Raw genomic sequence first — 22,603 nt, 5'->3', positions numbered from 1 at the left:
ATGCTTCGAAAATGGCAGCCAAACAGGCGTGTTGCTGGACAGTTGTGTCATACATAGGAGGCTTGCGTTAGAGATATTTATCTAACCCGCCCAAGTATCTTGAAAACTTGTGCGATATTTCTTTACTTAAAGGTCAAAAAGCAGATATCACCCCTAAGATACTATTATTAAATTTAGACATCTCATATCGTAGTGTACGAGCGCGTCTAAACTTCCTATCTCGAATTAAGCCGCAATCATGTCAAAGTTGATAGATGACGTCAAAACTGGCCTCAAAGGCATTCGCGGAGCTGGGGACGCCATTCGAGGAGAGGCAATGGAGGTTACGGATCAAGCGTTTGACAACAACCAAAACCATCCACAAACCCAAACAACGCAAGCGAAGAATCGAGCGATCGCAGAGAAAGGGAAGCAAGACGTTAAAAATGTTGATAATATGTTTGCTCAACGTGAATGGGAGCGTAAAGGTGTTCCGAGAACAGACGGAGCTGCCTATGGAGTTGCACCGACGCATCATTCGACTACATCCGGCGAGACGGACACGGTTGCCCACAACACGACTGACAGCGGGCGTCCCAAGGGCGATCTGAATGGATTAAAATGATTGAATATTAAACACCAGCAGAAAATTGTGGAGAATTCTGATATAGCGAAGGAGTTACTCGATGACGGGTACTTTTATCTTGGTTGAGGTCTGAGCTTTGATGATTTAAGTGGTAAGGGAGTCCAGGTACTATGCAGGAGGCAGTTAGGTAAATCTCATGTTGGAGAGTTCTCAATATGAATAACGCCGGTTTTGCCGTCAATTTCCATCCCGCTCATTCTTGCTAGCGTGCTTTCGATGCCGAAAAGAGCAGACATCTCTTCGAGCGTCTTCCCTTTCGTTTCCACTACGACTGTTAGACCTAATCATAGAATAAATAGGGGTTATACTTACCCATGGCACATCGTACGAATATAAATGCAACTACACAGATGCAGGAGTAAATTATATAAAGGCCCCAGCCGATGGATGCGGCTATCGGGGGACTTGCCTGAGCTACCACGTAGCAGCTCAGCCAAAGGCTCGCCGTTGAAAGTGCGTTTCCTTTTGCCCGATACATGACGGGGAAGATCTCGGTAGCGTATGTCCAACTTCCCACACCCCAGCTAACATTGAAGAATATATAGAACAAATACGGAAAAGCAACAATGGCGTAGTTTCCATTAGAGCCGGGATTTCTCTCGGCATGCCACTGCAAGACGGTGATGCCCACCATCGCACAACACATTCCAACCAGGCCTATCTGTAGCCATGTCTTGCGTCCAAGGCGGTCGAATAGAAAGATCGGGACCCAAGAAAAGACAAACAAGACTATGCCAACTCCTCCTGTAGCTAAGTTGGCTGTCTTCGGGTCCGTAATTCCTCCGCGCCCAAAAAGGGACGGCTGGGGATCGTTTAGCATATCATCAGCACCAACGAGATGGACTTAACTTACGGTATAATATAATATCGAGTTAGTGCCTGTAATCTGCTGGAAGAATTGCACGCCCATGGCGAGTAGAGTAACACGTAAAACGGGCGATTTGAACATATCAGCCCACTTCGCTGTAGCCAATGTTTTCTCAAAAGCTACCTCCTCGGCTATCTCTGCCATTTGCAGATCGGCTGCTTCATCGCCGTGAAGCCGGGCGAGTACTTCACGAGCACACTGGTGTCTATCTTGCTGAACCAACCAACGGGGGCTAGGGAGAACCCAAAACCAGCACCCGACTCCTAAGAGAGCTGCTGGTACGACTTGAATGGCCAGTGGGATGCGCCACCAGTCGGGAGTTTCTAGAAAGTTAAATCCGTAATTTAACCAGAAAGCCACGAGCTCGCCGAAACAAAGAATCATTTGCTCTATTCCGATAATACGGCCTCTTAGCTTTGCTGGCGCGATCTCAGATACGTATAGTGGTACGCCGCCGGCGCATGTACCCACACCGTATCCCAAGATGATACGTCCGATCGTGATAGAGGTGATATTATAGGATGCTGATTGAAGTATAGCACCAATGATAAAAACTACACAGGCGATTGATAATGTTCGCTCACGGCCGCAGTGGTCGGCAAGGAAGCCTATAGACATAGCACCGACCAAGCACCCAACGTCGTAAAGCGATACCACCGCTCCCGTAACCCAGCTGTTCGCCGGTTTCATAAGGGAGATCCACCTAGCGTCCGCTACGATGACTCCCATGACACCTTGATCTGTGGAAATATCGTCAGCCTATTTCTGTGTGGAACGTAGAATAATTCGACTTAATAGATGTACAGGCGAGCTTACCATATCCAAAAAGCAATGCACCAATGGAGACGAACGCAGTAAGGAAGTAAACATAACGAAGGTTTTCAGGACGCTTCCCAACTTCACCGGCCGTTCGGCGAATAGGATTTGTTGGCTTTATATTGAACATCCTCTACTTATCTACCTGACTTCGAGACGATCAAACAGGTATCAAATTCATAATCTGAATAAATTAAAGGGAGAACTCAACCGCTCGGAGAAGTTGGTATGGAGATCACATATCAACCTAAAATGAAATATTGCTGTGCCTTTTATATTTAGTTTCGTGTGTGCTAGTATGCAAGTTATCAAGCATGTATTATTTCTACACAGGCAATTGTATCGGTACTAGTCCTGGGAGAACAGCGGATGCGGCAGCGCAGGGTTGGATTTCCCCACACGTGAATTTGGGATTCTGTGGGGTGACCACGGAGAAGAATCTGGGGTGCTGATCGAATGAAGCTTGTCGCCCTTGTCGTGATACCCTATTTAAATCCCAATTCAGCTAAGATCGCCACGAGGATAAGCATATTCGCTATATCAAAGTACCGAAACTTGAACTTTACCTAGGTAGTCTTGATATCAAACCAGCCACCAATTACACAACTTTGGTGCTACCGACAACGGCAGACTCAGCTTCGGGCGGCCAGTCGAAAGCATCTGACGTTTCTCAGCGATATAGGCCAGCAAGATCTTTCAGTGGAGACTATATGTCGCTCTTGTTGAGTTCTAATTCTTTTTCGTTACTCTAATACTCTTTTACTAGTTGGCTCTGGACTCTTTATCTCAAGAGCTGCCCGCGTGTCGATCTAGAAGTACTGCATATAAATTACACCAGTTGTTCTTCTTCGTCATAAATTATGCCGCACGTTGCAGATTCATCGCCCCTCATTCCTCTATACGTCAACGACGGGCTGCTAAGACCTGAGCAAGTTGGCTCTCTTCGTCACTCGTCCCCGCATGAACCTCTGGATGATCTGCGTCGGCGGTACGGACACGATGGCTACCTTTTCTTGAAGGGCCTCCTGCCACGGGAAGACGTACTCAAGGCTAGAGAGGCATATTTTACCCTTCTGGCCCCCAGCGGTGTGCTTGCACCTGGAACTCTTCCAGTAGAAGGGGTTTTCGATAAGGACAAGGATAAATTGGATTTCCCTGGAATGGTAAGTGTCCTCTATCAGTATCGTGAATCCTCGCTTAGGGGAAATCATTATATACTTAACTTAGTGCCTATCTTATTGCTAACCAACTATTAATTAGTATGTAAGGCATCTTAAATGTGTTCTCATTATCCTGTTTCATGGTAATAGCTATCTGGAAAAATGCTTCTTCGTTATCTTGAATTTACATTACGTATTATGATAAAAAATAATCTCCCGAAGAGTGCTAACGTAGAACAAGCGGAGCTGGGTCAACCGACGGGAATGGGCGTCCTCGAGGAGGTCGTTTTGTTGATCTTGCATTGCAAGCTCATGAGGAACCTTGGTATAAAGATGAGTTTTGTAAACACCCAACACTCCACTCGTTTATCAGCAAGTTCACGGGATGGGGTGATAATACTCTTGGGCTTACCAGGTCCCTCTTGAGAAACAACACGCCGCAAAACAAGGCAATAGGTGTGCATTATGACCAGATTTTCCTCCGATATGGCGAGGACACCAGCATGACTGCTTGGGTACCCATGGGCGATATCGCCTTAGACGGTGGTGGTCTCATTTACCTAGAAGGAGGCCATACTCTCGGTCGAGACATCGAGACATCTTTCTATGATCTTGCTAAGGAGACCGGGCTTTCCGAAGAAGAGACGAGGAATGCATTTAATAAAAACATGATGAGTGGAGGGTTGCTTGCAGACGGGCCGAAGGAGTTTTCCGAAGCGCATGGACGAAAATGGCTTACTACGAACTACGAGGCTGGGGACGTTGTTCTTCATACACCATACACGGTAAGACAATGGAGTAGAAGAACAACAAATATCTCAGCTGATCATCGTAAAAGATTCACGCCTCGACAATAAACAAGGACCCGAACAATGTTATTCGTCTTGGTACAGACTTGAGATTTGTCGACTCTTCCCGGCCATACGATAGGGTTTGTATGGTGATCTTTCAAGATAGAGTATCTTACTAATATGACTCATAGCGTTGGTCAAATGTGTATACGTTCGGAGATGGTGTATAGTAGATTTAATAGGCGGTTAAGCGGCTAGCACATCGGCATCGCTTGGAAGCAGGACCCATGCCAGCAAATAAAACCGAGCTGTATCGGCCAATAGTCAGGTTCCAACAGTTCATACAGATTGAAATATATAAATTGGCATCATCACCCCTATATAATGGTGATCAATACCTACCTTGCCGATTGGTCATATTCAAATTCAATGGATTGCAATTTTCTACCTAGTTTAAAGTCACCTTTAATTGAACAAAACGTGTATTAATTATAAAATGGCGACATTGTTCGTTATTGGACGAGAAAGAGTTTAATATAATTTGTACTAAGGGGTATTAGGGGTACACTGAGTGTATAGCTGCTAGCTAATAGGTTTCTAAATGGAGGACATAATCCATCTTGTATTTAGAAAGAGTATGGCTTAAGCGAATTACCGCCCTACCTGGTATACCTATAATGGGATGATACCTAACTTAATCAAGTCGTCTGCTCGTACATACAAGCAAGACAATCCTATCCGTTATCTATTGGAACGAACATACTAAGTGCTCCTATCCATGTAAAGGCCGTCCAAAATCTGCCAGCGAAGCACCCAGGGAAATTTACACTTAGTTAAAGAGTAGAGTATTGCAATTTATATTGCAATAGGCATGGAGCATAGGTATGGTATGTAAAATAGCCGCGCCTAGACTAATAATGACGACTTAGTCCCAAAATTCAACCAGAGTAACTGGCATCTCTATTATCAACGTTTAACCGCAGCTACATTCATTTCAGCTCGTACGATATAATTTACTGGCGCTGTTAGGATGAACTGATTTTAAATTCTCTATCCTAAAATGGAAGATTTGCCTCCTATTTAGCATAGCGTATTCTAGCGTCATAGATTAATGTGTTCTATTTCCTTTAGTATGGTGCTAAATTCTTGCAAAGCCCAAGCGAGCTGCTAACCTTGCCGCACCAGTGACTTTAGTGGCCGGACCAAGTGGATTCCTCCAGCCTTATTACCCCTAAATCAAGCAAATGATAAAGGAAAGATATAATCCTTGATTGAAAGTTATTCTACTGGCTATGAAAGGACGTTGTGATGCCACTAATCGTGGTTTGCCAATCACTATGTACCTATTTATAAAGGATAGCTGAAGGTATCAGAGGCAAAGCTAAGCCAACACCCCATAAAGATTCGCTGCAACCCACCACGGGGTAAATGTTGCATTGATCTTGAGTTTCCACAACTCATCGCAGAAATGAACGACCGCCGAAGATCTTAATTTACCGCGGTAAAGCGACAGGGAACCAAATCTAGCCGAAAATCATACGAGGAAGCCAGGCGTTTAGAATGACTGATTAGGCGTACATAATGTCTAGAGTTTAAACGCTTATTTGAGAAAAGCGATATACCGATCATGGCAGAAGGGGAGACGCTGCTAGATCGTGTAGGGATTTACGACAACCTCAATGAACCTGTACCGTCATGGAATCGCCCAGGAGTTATTGCGACTGTTGCGGCCTCTATGTTTGTAAGTGTAATAAAACTGATAGGTATGAAAACCCTTCTGACATTGTATACTAGTGCATCTCTTCCATCTGCATAGTCTACCGTCTTTATATACGATTCTTCGTGCTGCGCGCTAAAGGCTGGGATGACTATTTTATCTTGCTATATCTTGTAAGGGAGTACTACTCGTGGTTAAGAGAATTGCTAACGTTATATTAAAAAGGTGTCGGGCTTAATCGGCGGGATATCGCTCTGTCTTGGTTAGTACCTAGGGACCATCGATCACGGCGGTTTCGAAAGGCGCTGACCTTTTTCCAGCTCCCCAATATGGGTTGGGTCAACATTTCGTAACCCTTGACTATGGTGATATTCAATCGTATCTAAAGGTATATTTGATCATATAGCCAATGGCGGGATGTAATATGAAAGCTAATTCTAGCGGGTGTCCTAGGTGTTCTATGTAACGAATGCGTCCTATAATATGTCGACGACCCTCATCAAGATGTCCCTCTTATTCCAATACCTACGCGTTTACCATAGCGGCAGCCTCCGTACAACATGCATTGTAATGTTAATCATTGTTAGCATCTGGGGTGCGGCGTACACCTTTATGGGTTGGGTACCCTGCTTTCCAGTTAGCGGATACTGGAAAATGGGAATTGGAGCGAAATGTTACGGGTTCGGTTCTACAAATGCCAACGAGGTTTTCAAAACATATATAGCACATACTTCGGTTAACACGATACTGGATATGATCGTGTTTGCGATCCCAGTGCCACTATACTTCAGACCAGGCACCGCTAGAAGAACTAAACTTGGTTTGGTTGGGTTGATAATCATGGGGGCAATGTATGTGAAAACATGATTAACCGATGCATAAAAATCAATGCTAATTTACGATAGCGTGAATGGGTTTACAATGTGGCGGCTTGCGACGCTTGTTGAGCACAGAGCGACAACCAGCCCGACTTTCGATCCGACGTGGTACAGTCCGATTAGCATCGTACTTGGGGCGTTGGAGGTAAACGTAGCAAGCATCTGCGCCTCGGTGCCCATTTTCTGGCCTTCTTTAAAGGCTCGACTTGATGAGATATTTGTCACCAGAGAGGTTACGATTACACTTCACCGTCGTTCGAACAGATCCTCTGGCGATGTTGGAGATAACGTTGAACTTCAGCGTACAGCAAGCGAAGATCGCGAAAATAAATGGAAAAGATGTCCTAGCAGAGCAGGAAGCGAGTCGAGCCAGAGCCGGTTGGCCGAAATAGCCCCTGTGGAAAAGAGAACTCAACATTACATGGATGATTTTATCTTGAATCAGGTAGACCCTTTCAGGAAAAAAGGCGCTTTTGTTGTCGAGTCGGAGATTATCTCGGATGGTCTCAGGAGGCAAAAGTCGAAACGACAATCGCGAAATAAAGGTTGATGGTTGACCTAGCGTGTATATCTATTGAGAGCGTTCGTATATCCATGCCAGAATTGTTACAACTTATTTTGGTCAAAGGCCGTAGTCGGTGACGAGGAGAGAAAAAGGGGGTAACAATGCCCATCCATTTCTTTAATCACATAGTGGAGTATGCAACTAACAGCATATTCAATTATAGATATATAGGTACCTATCCATTTCAAAAGATAAGGAACCCCCTTCGAAAGTGACCGAGGTTAGGTTAGACATCTCCATTGGAGCTTGCCCATTTCTCTTATCACTACCTAACCTACCTGTTTATATCTTATATCCCGACTGCCTCCCTCCGGTTCTGATGATGTCTTCAATAAATCCCCGAGGCTGTCGATCAGAATGACAAAGCATCACGCATTACACACTAAGGGTCATATCCCGTTCTCACCAAGCGGATCGCGGGGGGTATCACGAGGAGTATCGCGACCGCAGGCTTGGAAATTGGCCGTCGGTGTGTTCATTGGCCTCTTCTCACTAACCTTCCTGCTCTGCCAGGTAGATGGGGAGCGCATGACAACGATTATTTATCTTTTTACGAAATTAAACTCTCATGATATATTACAATTATCTTCCACCGATTGGAAATGGGGCGATATCAAACCCAGTAGAACCTTACAGTGGCACCGTTGCTACAATGACACCTATGACTGCGCAAGACTCGATGTGCCGATGGATTGGCTTAGTCCATCTGATGATGCGCAGGCACGGGTCGTTTTGGCCGTCATACGCCTCAGAGCCGTTGAACTTGACGACTATAAGGGTCCCTTATTTTTTAATCCGGGAGGTCCTGGGGGATCCGGGGTTTATGCACTCAAAGATCGCGGCGCACTTCTACAGGCTATTGCTGGTAAGAACTACGATATCATATCCTTTGATACAAGGGGCGTCGGCGCATCGCTCCCGCGGGTTCACTGTTGGGGATCTCAAGAGAAGAGTCGCCTTTGGGAATTGCAAGATGTTGGCGTGGTTAATTCCCATCCGGGAGTCATATATGACGTATTTGCACGAGCAACCGCCTTTTCCCAGGCTTGTGAAAGAAACGTGAACAGTTCGAACCTTCTTTCGCATATCAGTACTGCATCGCATGCTAGAGACTTACTTGAGATTCTCCATCAGACCGGGCAGGACAAGCTCAAATACTGGGGCTTCAGCTATGGGACGATACTGGGCGGCGTAAGCATCCCCTGAGACTAAGTATATTCTTTGTTGCACCCGTATCAACGAGGAGATCCTCACATAGGCCCGCTTCTCTATACGTGCGATTCTCAACATCACCACGCTAACCTCTGTTAATTTATCTAGGTATTCGCCGCGATGTATCCTGACAAGGTCGAGAGGCTCGTTAGCGACGGTAAGACTGGCCTTACGAGAATGCCTAGCTGATAAGTATTGACAAGGATATTTTCAGGTAACGTGGATTACCGGGAATGGCATCTAAACTCACATATCAACTTTCTACACGATACCGATAAAGTGATGGAAGCTTTCTACAACTTCTGCTACGAAGCTGGCCCATCTAGTTGTGACTTCTATGCCTCAAGCCCGGCAGCCATAGAGCGAAGGCTAGCCAGCCTTCTCGAGCAGATCAGGGAACATCCCATAATTGTGCCAGCCGCTGAATCAGGGCCTGATATGCCGCAGCTAATCACTTGGTCCCACCTCAAGCGGTTGATTTCCGCTGCACTTTACCGGCCTATCTTCATGTTCAAGAAGTTCGCCAAAGTCTTGAGGGCCCTGGAAGACGGCGACGGTGAGCCTTTCTACCAATTAGTTAAGTCGGAGAACTCGGCGCCACCGATATGCTCGATAGAGGCAATACCACCCAACGTACCAAGATTAGAGGAAGGGAACGATGATGCGTTTCCCGCAATTCTTTGCGCGGACTCGCCTCCTGTGTCAGACACAGTATCGGACTTTGTAGAATTTGTCGAAAAGCTTATGCGTATTAGCTCTGCTGCCGGCGATGTCAATGCTCTCTTTAGATTGGCTTGTATAGGCAGGACTATCAGACCACATTGGAGGTTTGAAGGTCCATTCGAAGGCAACACGAGTCATCCAATCCTCTATATAGCCAATATGGCCGATAATATTTCTCCGCTCATCAGTGCAAGAAATAACTCGCAAGGTTTCCCAGGCTCTGTCGTCTTAGTCCAGAACTCCTACGGCGTGAGTGATCATATTCTCCGACTTATATATGAATTCCCATGGGCTAACACAACCCCCCGCGCAGCATACTAGCCTTTCTGCCGCTTCAACTTGCACCGCCAGTTATATCCATGCCTACTTCCAGAACGGCACGCTTCCGAAACCGGGAACTACTTGCGAGCCTGATTATTACCCATTTCAAGATGCATATCCTAACCGTGCTAACGAACTATCACTAGCTTCCCACAAGTTGTCCCAAGTTAATTGGGGCTTTCAGCCCAGATTAACCTCGTAATTATCATGATGAATTACGCCGCTTTTTATAGCCTAGAGAATATATTATTTAACTACCCTTTGGAATATTTACTTTCGTAACCCGACTACCTAGCCCACCACGTAATATACATCAGATGAATCGATGTTTGACTATATATATCCTATGTAAGTAATTAGATTATTATGGCCCTGTCCTTGTCGTTCTTCATTCGACAAGATTGTTTTATCGCTAGTAATTCATTAGCAACCATGACCTAAGTACCTCCCAAGTACACAGACCGAGATCATCATGATACTTACGGTAATTCATAGTTAGGCATGAAGAGCGATCCGATTAAAGCAATTACAGAGGGCCCTACAGCTGCGTATGTTATGTATTTCATTACCTCCGTAAACTGTTGCGAAATAAGCAGGACGTTATAAGCAAGGCTAAGCATCAAACTACTCACTGCGATGTTCACAGCAGTTCGTTCCGGTGAACCCCATTCTGGAAGAACGGCTGTAATCGAATTTGCCAACGCAGATACGGTTTCCGCCGTCGATATGTCGCCTAGAGCTATTGACAATTCCATTTCTATCATACCTGTGTATATACCACCAGCGATGCAGGCACCTACGCTACCCCCGACGAAGGCAAAGCAGACAACCAACGCAGTAATTTGCGGCATTTCAGCGTGAGATACAACAACCTGGGCTGGGATAAGTAAAGTTGAGCCGACCATTCCGCTGCCGATTCCCTGGACAAGCTGTACAATGAATATTTCCACAATGCTATTTTCGGAACCCCGGAGGCGGAGCATAACCCCATAACCTACTAGACGTATGGTAGCGCCGAGTACGCAAATCCATTTATAGCGTTTTGTCTTCGCCATTGCTAACCCTGTAATAATTGCAATGAGACACTGCGTCACTCCGTTGATATCTTACGATAGTTAGCGTCCGGAAGTGGAATCCAAGTTCCTCCATGTTAACGGGAGAACGTAGTTCAATCTTACAGGTGAAAAATGTAGCATCACGAGCGTTAAGACCTCGCGCCACGGTAACCCAGGCGTATATATACGTATCTGTAGCCTAACGTTAGCTTGTTCTTAGACGAGCTTCCAGCGTTATATGACCCAAGGATGTAGAGATCATCACAATTCCCGTGCCCGGGATGGTACTTCATCCGTAGGGAGATGTTCCAAGGATGTCTTACGCGTTGCAGAGAAGCCGATGTTGTCCATGGCGATAAGTATGCAGCACAGGGTTATTGTACGGTTGGTAAAATAGCGAGGAGGCACTACGGGGTGCTCAGCGAAATATCGCTCGTAAAAAGGGAGCGCGATAAGCAACACCGTGCCAAGTGCAATCAGCGTGTCAACCCATGGAGTCTTCCAACTTGATGGAGTTGTTGCAGCTAGAGTCATCGGAATGAGCAAGAGGGCTAGACCACCGCTAAACAGGATCACACCACCAAGGTCGATCTGCGAACAGAACTTGTATAAGGAAATCTTTCCCCCGAGTACAAGCCCCTCCTTCTTTGCTCGGATCTGGTAATACAGCAATGTAGTAACAATAAAGCTTGCACAGAACGGCATGATAATAGCAAACATACCTATCCCCCAGCGCCAACCAATGCCTGTCGGTGCGGTTACACTATCAACAATGAAAGCAGCAACCCAGGGCGTAACCAGGAAAGGCCAGAATGAAAGGGCAATGCCGAAAGCTCGATATCTGGCAGTCGTCATGTCCGCAATCACGATATCGTTCATTAGATTTGTAGAGGACTGGCCAACAGAATAGAAAACGGACCCTGCGGCATAGGTATCGAAGGTTTTGGCCGAAGCCATAATTATATAGGCCAAGATATAGAAACCGATGGCGAGGAGGTACGTCCCACCACGACCGATGACATTTGACAATTTGGCGATAAGTGGTTTTGCAACAGCGAACATGATCGTCCCGGCTGTACTCAAGGTGGCAAGTTTGGATAACTCCCCAAACTCCGAGGAGGCATAGTTGCGATAAATATAGACAGTGCTGTTGTCGATCTCGCTATATCGGCCAAGCGTTAGTCAGTAGTCTCAGGTTCGTATCATTTCTTCGATATTTCTTACTATACAATCATGATTAGACATAAACTAGGGACATTAGCGTTATTGTCCTAAGCGCCACCTCATCAATACATCTCAAGTTTCTAAAGCTCAACCTACCCAGTGATGACGAGCAATCGACCTCTCCTACCCCAAATTGCCTGGACCACCTCGATAGCCGTTGTGCCCGTTTCGACAGAGACATCAGGAACTACCTGTTTCCCGGTATCGATCCCAGTTTTCTCCGTATTAGTCTCCCTGTTAAACCCTTGGTTATTTTGGAGGATAGCGGCGGCTGGTAGACTTGGTGGAGGTTCGTCAAGAGGACCAGCACCGATTGCTGCCCGCACAAGTTTAATAAAGGACATCGCTATAACACTCTCAGATAGGTACAAGGTATGACAGAGTACGTTGTCCCTAATAAGAAAACGAACAGCATACATGTAGCAAACGACCACGTTTAGTTTAAATACCTAACCTACCTAGGTGCTTAACAACGTTTCAACGTTATCCGAGCTAGGGAAGATAGTTGTGTACGTAGGTAAATACCTATATTTAAGTTGATTAATGTTATCTTGGATGGATTGTATATCACCTCTACTATACTACATCTGCATAATCCCTGCCGTAGCTTATCACGGATAGCCGATAGAGACTACACTTTGAACAGACCTCTCCTGGGAGAAGGTATTTGTTATCATTAGTCTCGGATTGGGGGACACCGTGGGGGTATGCAGGGGATGGAGACGGGGTAGTGAGATATGATTGGGGGTAATATGTACCTCAGCTACCGAAGATAAGGAATATTAACATTACGAGGTAGGTAGGTCTCTTTGAATTCGACGTGAGGGGTATCCGCGTAATATGAAGCTCGGGTATGTTTCTTGAGAATTATCTGCAACTAGGATCTGCTTCAAGTTTCATTACAGCATGACTATGGCACGTACTTTACATCATCTAAAGCTATAATTTACTTGGTGACATATCAAAGAAGTAATATTTATACTTCTTCTTTCCTAGCTTCAGAGGTTGTAACGTTTTCGTCCGACGTCTCCTTACCGATAATAGGCTCTTCGTGGTGAGCGACCACTTTCTCAACGGCGTGGACAGCTTGTTCAGCCAAAGCTTTATCTTCGAATACTGCCGAGAGTTGAGAGGTTAGTTTAAAGCTTATGCGTTTAGTCCTCATACGGCGTCAACTTACAGAAAGCTAATTCTTCTAGGGTTCTGCCGAAGGTTTCAGGGAATATGAAGTAAACAAAGGCTATCTCGAACGATAAGAAGCAGCAGTAAGAGATTAGATATCGCCAGCTAACGTTCTGAAGGCCGATAGGGTTGACGAAGGTGGTGAAGAAGCTAGCCAAGCGGCCGAAGAGCTGGAAGAATGCGATACCACGGGAACGCTCGGCAAATGGCCAGAGCTCAACCAGGTAAGCTGCGTGGAGGTTAGCAAAGGTTGAAAGGTGAGTCGCCAGGGAATGTATGCTCACTGTAAGTCAAGGCATTGTATCCAATATTATAACAGGGAGAGTATGCGAATATCCAGAAAATCGTAGCTGCATTCGCCGCATTATTCGGATGTCCCGAATCCTTCCCTGCGATAGCCCTCTCCATACTGATTGTCCACGAAATATAAACGAACAGCAGCGAGATGGTGCAGGCAAGGTACATTTGACGTCTCTTGAACTTGGTGACGAGGAACGCAACACACGTTCCGCAGACCAGTTGCCAGCATGCGCTAGCTACGTTGATCTGCTGTTTAAAGACCGAGTCACTCTTGCCAATCATAGCGAGGAGATCACCAAGATAGTAGGATATGAGAGTATTACCGGACCATTGTGTGAATAGACCGAGCATCTTAATTATAATTAGTAAACGTCTCGAAAAGACATGTATCACAGAGTTGCTATATCAGTCTTCGGGGCGGGACAGGCTCTCAGTCCCGACACGTAGGTAGAGGAGACTTGAGGAGGAGGAGGGAAGATTAGAAAAGAAAATTCGACATACACCGCTAATCAGCATCCGGCGACGCATACCAGCTGTAGCAGCCAGGTCAGTCCACGATCGTTTAGAGTGTTCAAGTTCTATGTTAATTGTTGCCTGAATCTGAGCAAACTCGGCCTTTACGAATTCAGAGTCTCGGTCACCCTCCCCGTGATATGTGGCTAATACATCAAAGGCTTCTTCTGAACGGTCTTGCTGAACTAACCATCTTGGCGATTCGGGTAGAAATCTTTGAGTAATATTAGATATATATACTCACTGTGGGGGTAAATAAGCGTGCCGGGACTTACAGGACGAAAGCGATCTGCACCAAAGATGGACACATCTGAAGCCAAGAGGGGATCTTCCACGCCATATTGCTTTCGATGCTGTTAGTTCCGAAGCAGATGGCGGCGGCAGTGATTTGGCCAACAAAGTATGCCACGTTAAAAAGCGAAGTCAGGACCGGACGTTCTTTAGGATACGCCAACTCTCCAATCAGTGATGAAGCAGAAACAATACATGTCGGTATGCCGAATCCAAGTATCAGCCGAGCCACTACGTACATTCCAGCTAATGCGTTCATTAGATTAATTATCCTTTTGTATTGATAACGAGCCTTTACCGTTGACAGAGAAACCTTGGATCAGAGCACCAATTACCATGATGACGGACCCGCCGATGATTGACCAACGACGACCGAATTTGTCGTTAACGATACCGATGAATGGCAGTGAAAGAATAGCACCGAGTGAATATGCGGCGGCAATAATTCCCTTAAGAGCTCCCTGGGGATCGCCAAAGTCTTCATTGTGCTTGTTAGCAAGAGAATCCTCACTAAGGGGCAACCTTATGGCGGACTTACATGTAATCCATGACGGCACAATCTGCAATGCATTGATCATTTGCGAGTCAAAGCCAGAGGTCAACTCGATCCCCATACACGTTGGAAATAGTAGAAAATAGAGATATCGTAGATTCGGCTTTCGATACCATCTGACTTTATCCTCGTTTGCGAGACGGGTGATGATGGGATCGGCCTCACTGCCCGACCCAGCGTTGCCGGCGCCACCCATTTCTATAAAAAGTTTGGTTGGTAAGGATCACGGTTAGGAGGCTGGTGAAGATGACGTTAACTCCATGAAAGAGTTTACTGTGTGACTGGCGGGCTTCTTTGTCCTTTTAAGTCGTTTTCCCCTGCCTCTTCTACCGTCTTAACCTTATAATAATGCTAAGAGAACCAGCTGCGCCGCCGGATAATATATTTCTACTCCGCCATGGCAGTACTGTTATTAGGGACAAACAAATATGGTCGGGCTGGTTTTCTAGCACGTTTTCCTCTCAAAGTCCATATGAGAATCGAGATTCCGGGGTAAAAAGACGGGGACCTACCACCCCAGCTTGCATACAGCAAAATCCGGGGGGAGGGTCGTTTCCTCCCCCATGGGTCATGGGCTGCGAGCTCGAACAAGCATCCCGCGGGCCATCTCGAATCTAGCCCATTCTGCTGACGCCAAGCCGTAGTTTTTCAAGACTCAAGTCATTGGACTCATCCGCTCGGCGTGCATACCACATCAGAATAGCGGCTTAGCGCACACACCAGCTTTAACCTCTTCCAGCCTCCACGCCAATCGCAAGTCCTATACCTAGGTCTCAGCTCAGCTAACCTGGCCTGCCAAGGCGGAATCGAGGAAGAGTTCGCCGATACATATCCCGCCGCCGAGGATTCAAGCCTAGTTCTATGCGTGACAATGGTTATGATGCCAAGTTGATGTGATCCTCAAATACGTCTGGTGGCCGAATTGCTAACCTTCATTGGTTATATAGGGGAGCTTGGTACCTCGTCTAGCCGGCAACGTGTCTCGGCTGCCAGACTGTGTAGTTCGTACCAACGGAGATGGATTCCAAATACGCTCGACTGTCGTGAAAAACATTGTTTATTAGTAAGATATGCGAATTTGAAACGCCCAGGCGTATAACTATGTACAGGGTCTATTGAGTCTATCTTTCAATATTAACTTGATGTATTATGCGTGACATTCTGCAGAGCCCCAATCCCCATGGTCTGGTTCTTTTTAGGCTGAGTTTAGTGACTCTGGAGCACTGGTGTACTGAACGCGATGGATTGGTAATTGGGGATGGTTAAATTATTTAAATCTGAGTCATGACTATAGGGTTTAGTTATATGTATACGGACTTCTATATCTGCGAGGTTTAATAGTGTATATAGGCTGGATTCGTTTAGCTTAGGTAGCTATTACTGACGCGATTCTGCTTCATACTACTGGAAAAGGGGTATATGATATTGTACAGATACGAGACTTGTGAACCTCGTGATGGTACTTTTCTATACTGGAACTTAGCAGAGTATGTCTGATACATTAAAATACTGCGTTCATCAAGAACCACAAGTTGAGGTTTAGGTAGCCATGACATGGCTACTCTGAGTCGAATGTCTCCTGATACCTAGGTACATAGGCCGTAATACCGCTAGCCTTTCATTAAAAGAGACGATGGGGTTGGATTACACTTGCAGTTGCTGCCAATAGAGAATATCCAAACGGTATAAGTTAGGTACATTAGGTCGGGTAAGTTAACCTCTTTATATGTTGTCGTACAATTCAATGGACTCCTGCGCTATGCGGCATTTATAATACATGCCGGTCTTCACCTTGTTGGCCGCTTGCTCCTCTATCTGCCTGGTCTCGACAAGTGCTGAACTGCTGCCATCCATTTCTGTTCATCATTGCTGCGTTGGTTGTTAGCGAGGAAACAGCACAATATATGAGCATATAAATCACTTACCGATCAAACCGCAAAAGCTTTCCTAACACTGGTACCAGCTGTGATCGGACCTTTTCGTCTTTCACCTCGAGGAATTGTAGTAGAATAGTCTTGAGATACATCGTATCCGGAACGGTGGAACCGGTACTGCTGGCGGCACCATTAACACCGCTTCGGGTAGAATCAATGCTGGATCTTCCACTGCTTGCGACATTTGGCGTGGTACCACCAACGTTGAATCTAGCCTGGATGTTCTTGAGCTCTTTGTTCGCTTTCTCGTACCGGCCTCTCGCTTCTTCTAGAAGCTTGCGCAAGTCTGCGCGCTGCTTTTCTGCCTCCCGTACCTGTTGCTCCGATGCATCTAAGGCAGACCGTAGATTAGTAACTGCTGCACGCATATCCTCTACCTCGGCTGTGGCTTTTTCTTCAATCTGCTCAAGCTCCTCACGACGGCGACGCCACTCTCTCTCCCTCGCTTCTAGTTCCTCTTTCTCACTGGTGAGTGTTCGAATCTCGCGTTCGAACTCGCGCACTTTAACCTTCAGCTCTTCGGACTCTCGCGCGCGACGCCGAGCCAGGGTGGATAATTCATCTTCGATGCGATCGCGCTCCTCAACGGCCGCTTCCATCCTAGCACGCATGTCTCGTATTTTTGCGTCCGCTCGCTCATCGACGTCAGCTAACATCCGACGCATCGTTTCGCCCTCGCGCGTCCGCTCCGAGAGGTGCTTCTGGACTTCCGCCAATTCTTCTTCGAGACTCTCCGTCTGGCTTTGCGCTTCCTTAAGCTGGATCGACAGCTCGGCTGTTTGATCGCGCATAGAGCTAAGAAGACCCTGGGCATTGTTGAACTGTTGCACCTTCAGCTCTATTTCCTCTCGAGTGGCAACTTTCTCTTTCTTTAACTTCGCAACTTCGTCTTCGAGTTGTCTTACTTTCGGACGGAGTGTAGACAGTTCTGACTGAAGGGATTCTAGTTCACGACTGGCCTTTTCGGCTTTTGCGGATAATTCAATCTTCTCGGCCTCCGCACGGCGATAGTCTCTACCAGCGACACGTTTCTCGTCTTCAAGCTTAGCCCGGGACGACTTTTCAGCGGCCAATTTGTCGTTGAGTAGCTTGATTTCGGTTTCACGATCGGATGTCAGGCGCTGAACTCTTGCAACCTCATTTTTAAGATCCTTCTCACGTTTTTCTAGAGTACGAAGCTCGCTCTGCTTAGAAGCCAGCTCTTCTTTGGTTACTTTCAACGCTGCAGATTCTTGGCGCAAACTTTTAAGCTCAGGCTGAGCCTTAGTTAGGACTTCGCGTAAGTCCGTGAGGTCTTTGTAGCGACTTTGAGCGAGCTGCTGAGCAGCGCCTAAATCCGACTGCAGAGTTTGGGATTTGATCCTTAACTCGTCAAACTCGGCTTTCATGGAATCAAAATCTACCTGTAGCTTAGAGCTCGCTTTAGTGCTAGACGTAAAAGCAGCAATCTCCTTTTCCAGCTCGGAGATTCGGGACTTCAGCTCTATCTTTTCAGATTCCAGGCTCTTAATTCTCTCCTTGGCTTCAACATGGTCGTGCCCTATGTTAAGCAAGCTTTCCTGCATGTTGTCAATCTCCTCCTTAAGGTCTTCCTCGGTCTTCCTCTGTTTCGATAGGCGCTCGATTTGAGTATCCTTCTGGGAGATCTCATCTCTCAACTTCGAGACTTCGATCTTGAGAGCCTCCGTCCCCGGATCCTCGAGGACAGATGGTTGAACATGATCTAACGTTTCATTTGCAGCAGCTTCCGGGGTATCGGTGGAAGCACCGCCTTTCTTCTTCTTCTTATTCTTCTTCTTTGATCCGCCAGCCGTAGGTGCGGGAACTCCTAATGAGTTTGGTGTGGGCGAACGAGATTGGACAGCAGATTGGATTTGCTTGTTTAGCTGCCCAATCTTCTCATCGCTTTCAGCTTTTTCCTTCTTCAGCGAGTCAATTTCATTAGTCAGGCCTCGGATTTTGATCTCCAACTGAGATTTTGCTTCATTCAGCTTTTTGAACTCTTCATCAGACTCTGTATTCCTAGTATTAGAAGCCTGGAGAATTGTGTCCTTCTCCTTTATCGTAGATGCTGCCTTCGATTTTTCGGCCTCGAGGTTGGCTTCCAAGCTTCGCAACGCTGATCGAGTCTGCTCGAGCTTTTCTGTGAGTGCGCTAATCTCTGCGTTCCTTGCGTCCAGCTGTGTCTGCATGGATTCCCGAGTAGCAACATCATCCCGAGTATCGCTTAATTCCCGCGTAGCCTTTTCAAGACTTTCTACCAAGCCAGCACTATTCTCTTTGGCCACTGTTAGTTCTTCCTTCAGGTTACTGATCTCAGACGTAAGCTTGGCGATCTCCTCAGACTTCGACGCGACCTCGGCCTGGAGCTGAGGGATTTCCTCGTCATAGGAAAACATGTCCTCGCTCAAGTCCTTAGATTCCTCGATAGCTACAGGTTTTTGCCTTGGGGAAAAGACGCCCAAGATGGATGATACAGGCGACTTGCTTGCAGAAGGCGACGCAGCTTGTTTCGTATCCTCGGCGACCCTTTTATCTTCTAACGTACTTCCTGCCTGGCTATCTGTCTGCATTGGTACCTCTTCGGCCTTGGCGGCTTTGAGAGTAGCAAGTTCGTCTCTAAGGGTGCTCAATTCCTTGTCAGCTTCTTCAAACTTCTTTTTAAAGCTATCCTTCTCGCCCGAGACACGCTTAAACTCCTCCATAACCATATCACCCTTTAGGTTTAACTGGTTCAGGTACTCAACGAGGGCTGCTGGGTCTTTGATGGTAGTTAAGGGCGTATTCTCGCGTAAGGCCCGTTCAAATGGTTCGATAGACGTGGCCCGTCCATGTGCGATTCTATACGACCGTAACAGTTCTACAGGATTAGCGAAACGCATGATCCGCTAGGTTAGCACTATGATTTACCTGGATATGTGGCTTCTAGTTTCTCGAGCTTCCTAAGCTTGCTCCTTACATGAGGAGGGAGTTCTGCCGGTGCAGTGGGCAGGCTTGCTTTGGGATTATCATCTTCTCCACTGCCAACATGGTCTTTTGCTTCGCCATTTCGCTCAGTCGCGCTGTCATCCTTTTCATTAACCGACGAAGTCCCCCCTACCGTCTTCTCTGGTGCCGCCGGCTGGGCAGGGGCATTTTCGATATCATCGTCGTCAAGTACGAAGGCGGCTTCAAAAACGGCGGGGTCGGTGTTCGCGGCGCCGTCGCTATTCGAAGTATCCTGGCTCGGCTTCTTGGTCTTCCTTCTAGCGGAAGAGTTGGTGCTATTTGTCCTCGAAACCGATCGCGGGCGTTGACCAGAGGCGGAAGGGGAACTAGTAGCAGATCTTTGCTCGGTGAGTGCTTTCTGACGAGCTTGCTCTTCGGCGATGCTGCGGTCAATAGCACCTTTTATTCTCTATATACATAAATATCGCATAGTTAGAAACCACGTCGCTTCAAATTTACCTAAGGTATCAGACATCGGACTGTACTAGACAAATAAACGTACAGAGAACATGGTGGCTCGACGAACTGCCTTCTTTTAAGGCGCCGGCGATAAATGCGACAATTGGGTACAACTCGAGATTGTAGCCATGCGCGTTTGAGATAATAAAGAATCTTTAAAGAGCGATAGGGAAATGAAGCATGGACAGTGGTACACGACGACGCCTAAAAAAAGAAAGGAAGGTTAAGATGTGTTTCCCGATCTGTTTCCAAAATTGCGACTAAGCGTTGGTTGGCCGAACTGAACAAGGCTCAGCTGTGTACGGATTTACCTAGGTACACAGGTACAATACCTTAGGTACACCTAAAGGTACATATGTATCAGGTACCGCATACACGTAAATAGGTGCTACGTGTAGTAAAGACACGTACACTTAATGTTACATATACCTGGTTAGGTACATGACATATGTACTTAACTAGTTACATGCACATAGATACCCGTATGTACGGATCCGTACGACCTCGATAGCTCCAGAGCGACCAATGAATTTTATTCTTTGTTGCTTTCCCTAACTGCTTCACGGTTCACCTGTAATGTCGTCACATCTGTCATCTGCCATCAGGTCGCAACACTTTCCTTGCCTAATATCAGTTCCTATAAGTATTTAAAGTTTCAAACTTGAATACAAAATTCTGGCCGTCGCCTTATATTTCTTATATTTTTTATAACTATTCTCGATTCCTTTCTTATACGACCGGCCCGGACGCCATGGTCTCTCGACGGTAAACCCCGTCTTTATTTCTAAGTCATGGTGTCTTTTTGGCCTTGGAAGGTTAGTGGGGGAAGAGAGCAACGTCCCAACCCGACGATTTCTTCATCTTCCATACCTATGATTCATATGTCTATTCATTCAAAGAAATAAAGGAATAAAACTAACTATTTATTATTTACGAGCAGGGCGATGTCTCTTCCCCGTCCTCTTTCGAGAAGACCCTCTCGACTCTTTCCAACAAGATCACAACCACCCAAACCCAACTTGACCGAGCGCGATCCCGTGCCCGTCGCATCAAAGTTCTCTGGACTCTCTACCTCGCCTTCGCTTACCTGGTTTACGCCGTTGTCTTGACCTTAGTGGTCGGGTGGCAGAATCTTGGCCCGTGGGAATGGACTGGAATGGCTGGCGGCCCTGTGTTGTATGTTGTCACCATGACAGTTCTTTGTTTGATATCAAACATCTTACTTACTATAAATTTCAAAAATCAGCATCTATCTCGTCAGGACCCTTACCAATGCCTACTTCAGCTTTCGCATCGATACACTTGAGTCTCGTCTCAAAGACTACCAAACCGAACGCGCCAAGACGATTCAAAGGCTAAAAGATGCTACCAAATACGACTCCACCCTACAGTTGCTGGAGAAGTATGGAGGTTCTGGAGAGAAGCGCGTTCCACCTAGAAAACAGACGATGGAGAGCGAAAACCTCGACAGCGAGCAGAGAAGAGGGGGCAATAAGAAATCACGACAAGGTACAGATTCCGATATTCCTAGCTCGAGAATCAACATTCCCCCTCCGCCAACCGCCAACATCCAAAGACCGCCTCAGCCTCCTATTCTAGGAGCCGTGGAGTCTCGCCCGGGCTCTTCTCGTCCGGGCTCTTCTCGTATACCCAACCATCACACACCACACCCAAACCAGCAATCTATGGAAGAATTCGCGCCTAATGCTGGCCCACTTCCGCCATCGTATTCCCATTATGATATTAATACAGGTTCACACCACTGGTATGACCGCATCATGGACCTCATGCTCGGTGAAGATGAGATGGCACCTAAAAATCGCATCGTATTAATATGTCAAAATTGTCGCCTGGTGAACGGACAAGCCCCTCCGGGGACGCAGTCGTTGTCGGAGTTGGGCAGATGGAGATGTATGTCCTGCGGAGCATCAAATGGAGAAATAGATGAGGGTAAGAAGATCATTCGAGAGGTTCTCCGATCAAACGAACCAGGTACTGCACTGGGAGGCGAGGACCGCGATAGTGATCTATCAAGCGACTTGATTAAAGGCGAGAATGGCAGCTCCGATGCCGGGGATACGGATGGAGGAGAGGCGTCCACTGCCACGCAGCAATCGAGCCAGAGGCATCGCACTAAAAAATCACAAATGGTTCCATAAAACTAAAATTTCAATGCGACTAAATATACCATTCGTCGATCTATCGTCCCATACCCATCCACCAAGTGACGTCTCGATATGGTATCTCTGTATCAGGAAACAAGGACAAGAATTACTACATAATAGAAGGGTATAGGAGTCTCCATCCATGTACATATAGGAAGCTAGAGGTCTTCGGTATTCAGAGGGGGAGGGGGGGGATTATATTGTTAAGTAAACAATTTATATATTTGTTATACGTACGGCAACGTTTATAAGCGCTAACCTAG

At 46.5% G+C, this 22,603-nt stretch overlaps 9 protein-coding genes across 9 annotated transcripts; 5 read left to right on the top strand and 4 right to left on the bottom strand.

The window, feature by feature from the left end:
• Nucleotides 1-120: 120 nt before the first annotated feature.
• F5Y00DRAFT_249114 (uncharacterized protein) lies at nucleotides 121-865 on the top strand (the record flags this gene model as incomplete). Its single annotated transcript, XM_048009547.1, has 1 exon — nucleotides 121-865. A coding segment is annotated over exon 1 (361 nt), but the record flags the coding sequence as incomplete, so codon positions are not given.
• F5Y00DRAFT_274144 (putative sugar transporter) lies at nucleotides 121-2,567 on the bottom strand. The gene is made up of 4 exons (XM_048013300.1): nucleotides 2,310-2,567; nucleotides 1,479-2,233; nucleotides 938-1,427; nucleotides 121-890 (listed from the first exon to the last, which is right to left on the bottom strand). Exons 1-4 carry the CDS (start codon nucleotides 2,437-2,439, stop codon nucleotides 760-762), a joined length of 1,506 nt encoding a protein of 501 aa, XP_047860201.1. The 5' UTR covers nucleotides 2,440-2,567; the 3' UTR covers nucleotides 121-759.
• Nucleotides 2,568-2,822: 255 nt separating this feature from the next.
• Nucleotides 2,823-4,644, top strand: F5Y00DRAFT_249113 (uncharacterized protein). Its single transcript, XM_048009546.1, has 4 exons — nucleotides 2,823-3,476; nucleotides 3,716-4,254; nucleotides 4,308-4,400; nucleotides 4,452-4,644. The coding sequence occupies exons 1-4, from the start codon at nucleotides 3,170-3,172 to the stop codon at nucleotides 4,488-4,490; spliced, it is 978 nt and encodes a 325-aa protein (XP_047860200.1). The 5' UTR covers nucleotides 2,823-3,169; the 3' UTR covers nucleotides 4,491-4,644.
• Nucleotides 4,645-5,887: 1,243 nt separating this feature from the next.
• On the top strand, nucleotides 5,888-7,405 carry F5Y00DRAFT_256147 (uncharacterized protein; the record flags this gene model as incomplete). Its single annotated transcript, XM_048010372.1, has 6 exons — nucleotides 5,888-6,001; nucleotides 6,055-6,150; nucleotides 6,203-6,239; nucleotides 6,298-6,365; nucleotides 6,431-6,828; nucleotides 6,883-7,405. 6 exons carry the CDS (start codon nucleotides 5,888-5,890, stop codon nucleotides 7,403-7,405), a joined length of 1,236 nt encoding a protein of 411 aa, XP_047860199.1.
• Nucleotides 7,406-7,591: 186 nt separating this feature from the next.
• On the top strand, nucleotides 7,592-9,935 carry F5Y00DRAFT_202747 (alpha/beta-hydrolase). Its single transcript, XM_048005379.1, has 4 exons — nucleotides 7,592-8,611; nucleotides 8,741-8,789; nucleotides 8,847-9,604; nucleotides 9,669-9,935. Exons 1-4 carry the CDS (start codon nucleotides 7,778-7,780, stop codon nucleotides 9,876-9,878), a joined length of 1,851 nt encoding a protein of 616 aa, XP_047860198.1. The 5' UTR covers nucleotides 7,592-7,777; the 3' UTR covers nucleotides 9,879-9,935.
• Nucleotides 9,936-10,155: 220 nt separating this feature from the next.
• On the bottom strand, nucleotides 10,156-12,299 carry F5Y00DRAFT_274137 (MFS general substrate transporter; the record flags this gene model as incomplete). Its single annotated transcript, XM_048013299.1, has 6 exons — nucleotides 10,156-10,254; nucleotides 10,309-10,781; nucleotides 10,855-10,923; nucleotides 11,055-11,893; nucleotides 11,956-11,979; nucleotides 12,052-12,299. The coding sequence occupies 6 exons, from the start codon at nucleotides 12,297-12,299 to the stop codon at nucleotides 10,156-10,158; spliced, it is 1,752 nt and encodes a 583-aa protein (XP_047860197.1).
• Nucleotides 12,300-12,907: 608 nt separating this feature from the next.
• F5Y00DRAFT_274135 (general substrate transporter) lies at nucleotides 12,908-15,253 on the bottom strand. Its single transcript, XM_048013298.1, has 7 exons — nucleotides 14,780-15,253; nucleotides 14,540-14,719; nucleotides 14,226-14,487; nucleotides 13,939-14,164; nucleotides 13,422-13,788; nucleotides 13,136-13,366; nucleotides 12,908-13,071 (listed from the first exon to the last, which is right to left on the bottom strand). Exons 1-7 carry the CDS (start codon nucleotides 14,988-14,990, stop codon nucleotides 12,932-12,934), a joined length of 1,617 nt encoding a protein of 538 aa, XP_047860196.1. The 5' UTR covers nucleotides 14,991-15,253; the 3' UTR covers nucleotides 12,908-12,931.
• Nucleotides 15,254-16,605: 1,352 nt separating this feature from the next.
• On the bottom strand, nucleotides 16,606-20,227 carry F5Y00DRAFT_256143 (uncharacterized protein; the record flags this gene model as incomplete). The annotated part of the gene is made up of 5 exons (XM_048010371.1): nucleotides 16,606-16,663; nucleotides 16,720-17,660; nucleotides 18,258-19,588; nucleotides 19,639-20,125; nucleotides 20,219-20,227. 5 exons carry the CDS (start codon nucleotides 20,225-20,227, stop codon nucleotides 16,606-16,608), a joined length of 2,826 nt encoding a protein of 941 aa, XP_047860195.1.
• A 739-nt stretch (nucleotides 20,228-20,966) lies between these two features.
• On the top strand, nucleotides 20,967-22,334 carry F5Y00DRAFT_256142 (uncharacterized protein; the record flags this gene model as incomplete). The annotated part of the gene is made up of 3 exons (XM_048010370.1): nucleotides 20,967-20,990; nucleotides 21,116-21,351; nucleotides 21,422-22,334. 3 exons carry the CDS (start codon nucleotides 20,967-20,969, stop codon nucleotides 22,332-22,334), a joined length of 1,173 nt encoding a protein of 390 aa, XP_047860194.1.
• Nucleotides 22,335-22,603: the final 269 nt, after the last annotated feature.

The sequence above is a fragment of the Daldinia vernicosa genome (assembly GCF_022497035.1).
Source record: "Daldinia vernicosa strain CBS 139.73 unplaced genomic scaffold F5Y00scaffold_79, whole genome shotgun sequence".
Classification (NCBI taxonomy): Eukaryota; Fungi; Ascomycota; class Sordariomycetes; order Xylariales; family Hypoxylaceae; genus Daldinia; species Daldinia vernicosa.
This window is presented reverse-complemented; position numbering and strand designations above follow the sequence as displayed.

Excerpts from the sequence above, each read along its gene's own strand:
- F5Y00DRAFT_274144 (XM_048013300.1), bottom strand. The coding sequence starts at position 2,439 with ATGTTCAATATAAAGCCAACAAATCCTATTCGCCGAACGGCCGGTGAA. Across the intron at positions 2,234-2,309 it reads TGCATTGCTTTTTGGATATG|ATCAAGGTGTCATGGGAGTC; the intron begins GTAAGCTCGCCT and ends ATATTTCCACAG. Across the intron at positions 891-937 it reads ATTCGTACGATGTGCCATGG|TGGAAACGAAAGGGAAGACG; the intron begins GTAAGTATAACC and ends TAACAGTCGTAG.
- F5Y00DRAFT_249113 (XM_048009546.1), top strand. The coding sequence starts at position 3,170 with ATGCCGCACGTTGCAGATTCATCGCCCCTCATTCCTCTATACGTCAAC. Across the intron at positions 3,477-3,715 it reads GGATTTCCCTGGAATGGTAA|CTGGGTCAACCGACGGGAAT; the intron begins GTGTCCTCTATC and ends GAACAAGCGGAG. Across the intron at positions 4,255-4,307 it reads TTCTTCATACACCATACACG|ATTCACGCCTCGACAATAAA; the intron begins GTAAGACAATGG and ends TCATCGTAAAAG.
- F5Y00DRAFT_202747 (XM_048005379.1), top strand. The coding sequence starts at position 7,778 with ATGACAAAGCATCACGCATTACACACTAAGGGTCATATCCCGTTCTCA. Across the intron at positions 8,790-8,846 it reads CGAGAGGCTCGTTAGCGACG|GTAACGTGGATTACCGGGAA; the intron begins GTAAGACTGGCC and ends GGATATTTTCAG. Across the intron at positions 9,605-9,668 it reads TAGTCCAGAACTCCTACGGC|CATACTAGCCTTTCTGCCGC; the intron begins GTGAGTGATCAT and ends CCCCCCGCGCAG.
- F5Y00DRAFT_274135 (XM_048013298.1), bottom strand. The coding sequence starts at position 14,990 with ATGGGTGGCGCCGGCAACGCTGGGTCGGGCAGTGAGGCCGATCCCATC. Across the intron at positions 14,165-14,225 it reads GTGCAGATCGCTTTCGTCCT|ATTTCTACCCGAATCGCCAA; the intron begins GTAAGTCCCGGC and ends TATTACTCAAAG. Across the intron at positions 13,789-13,938 it reads GCCGGATGCTGATTAGCGGT|ATGCTCGGTCTATTCACACA; the intron begins GTATGTCGAATT and ends ATTATAATTAAG.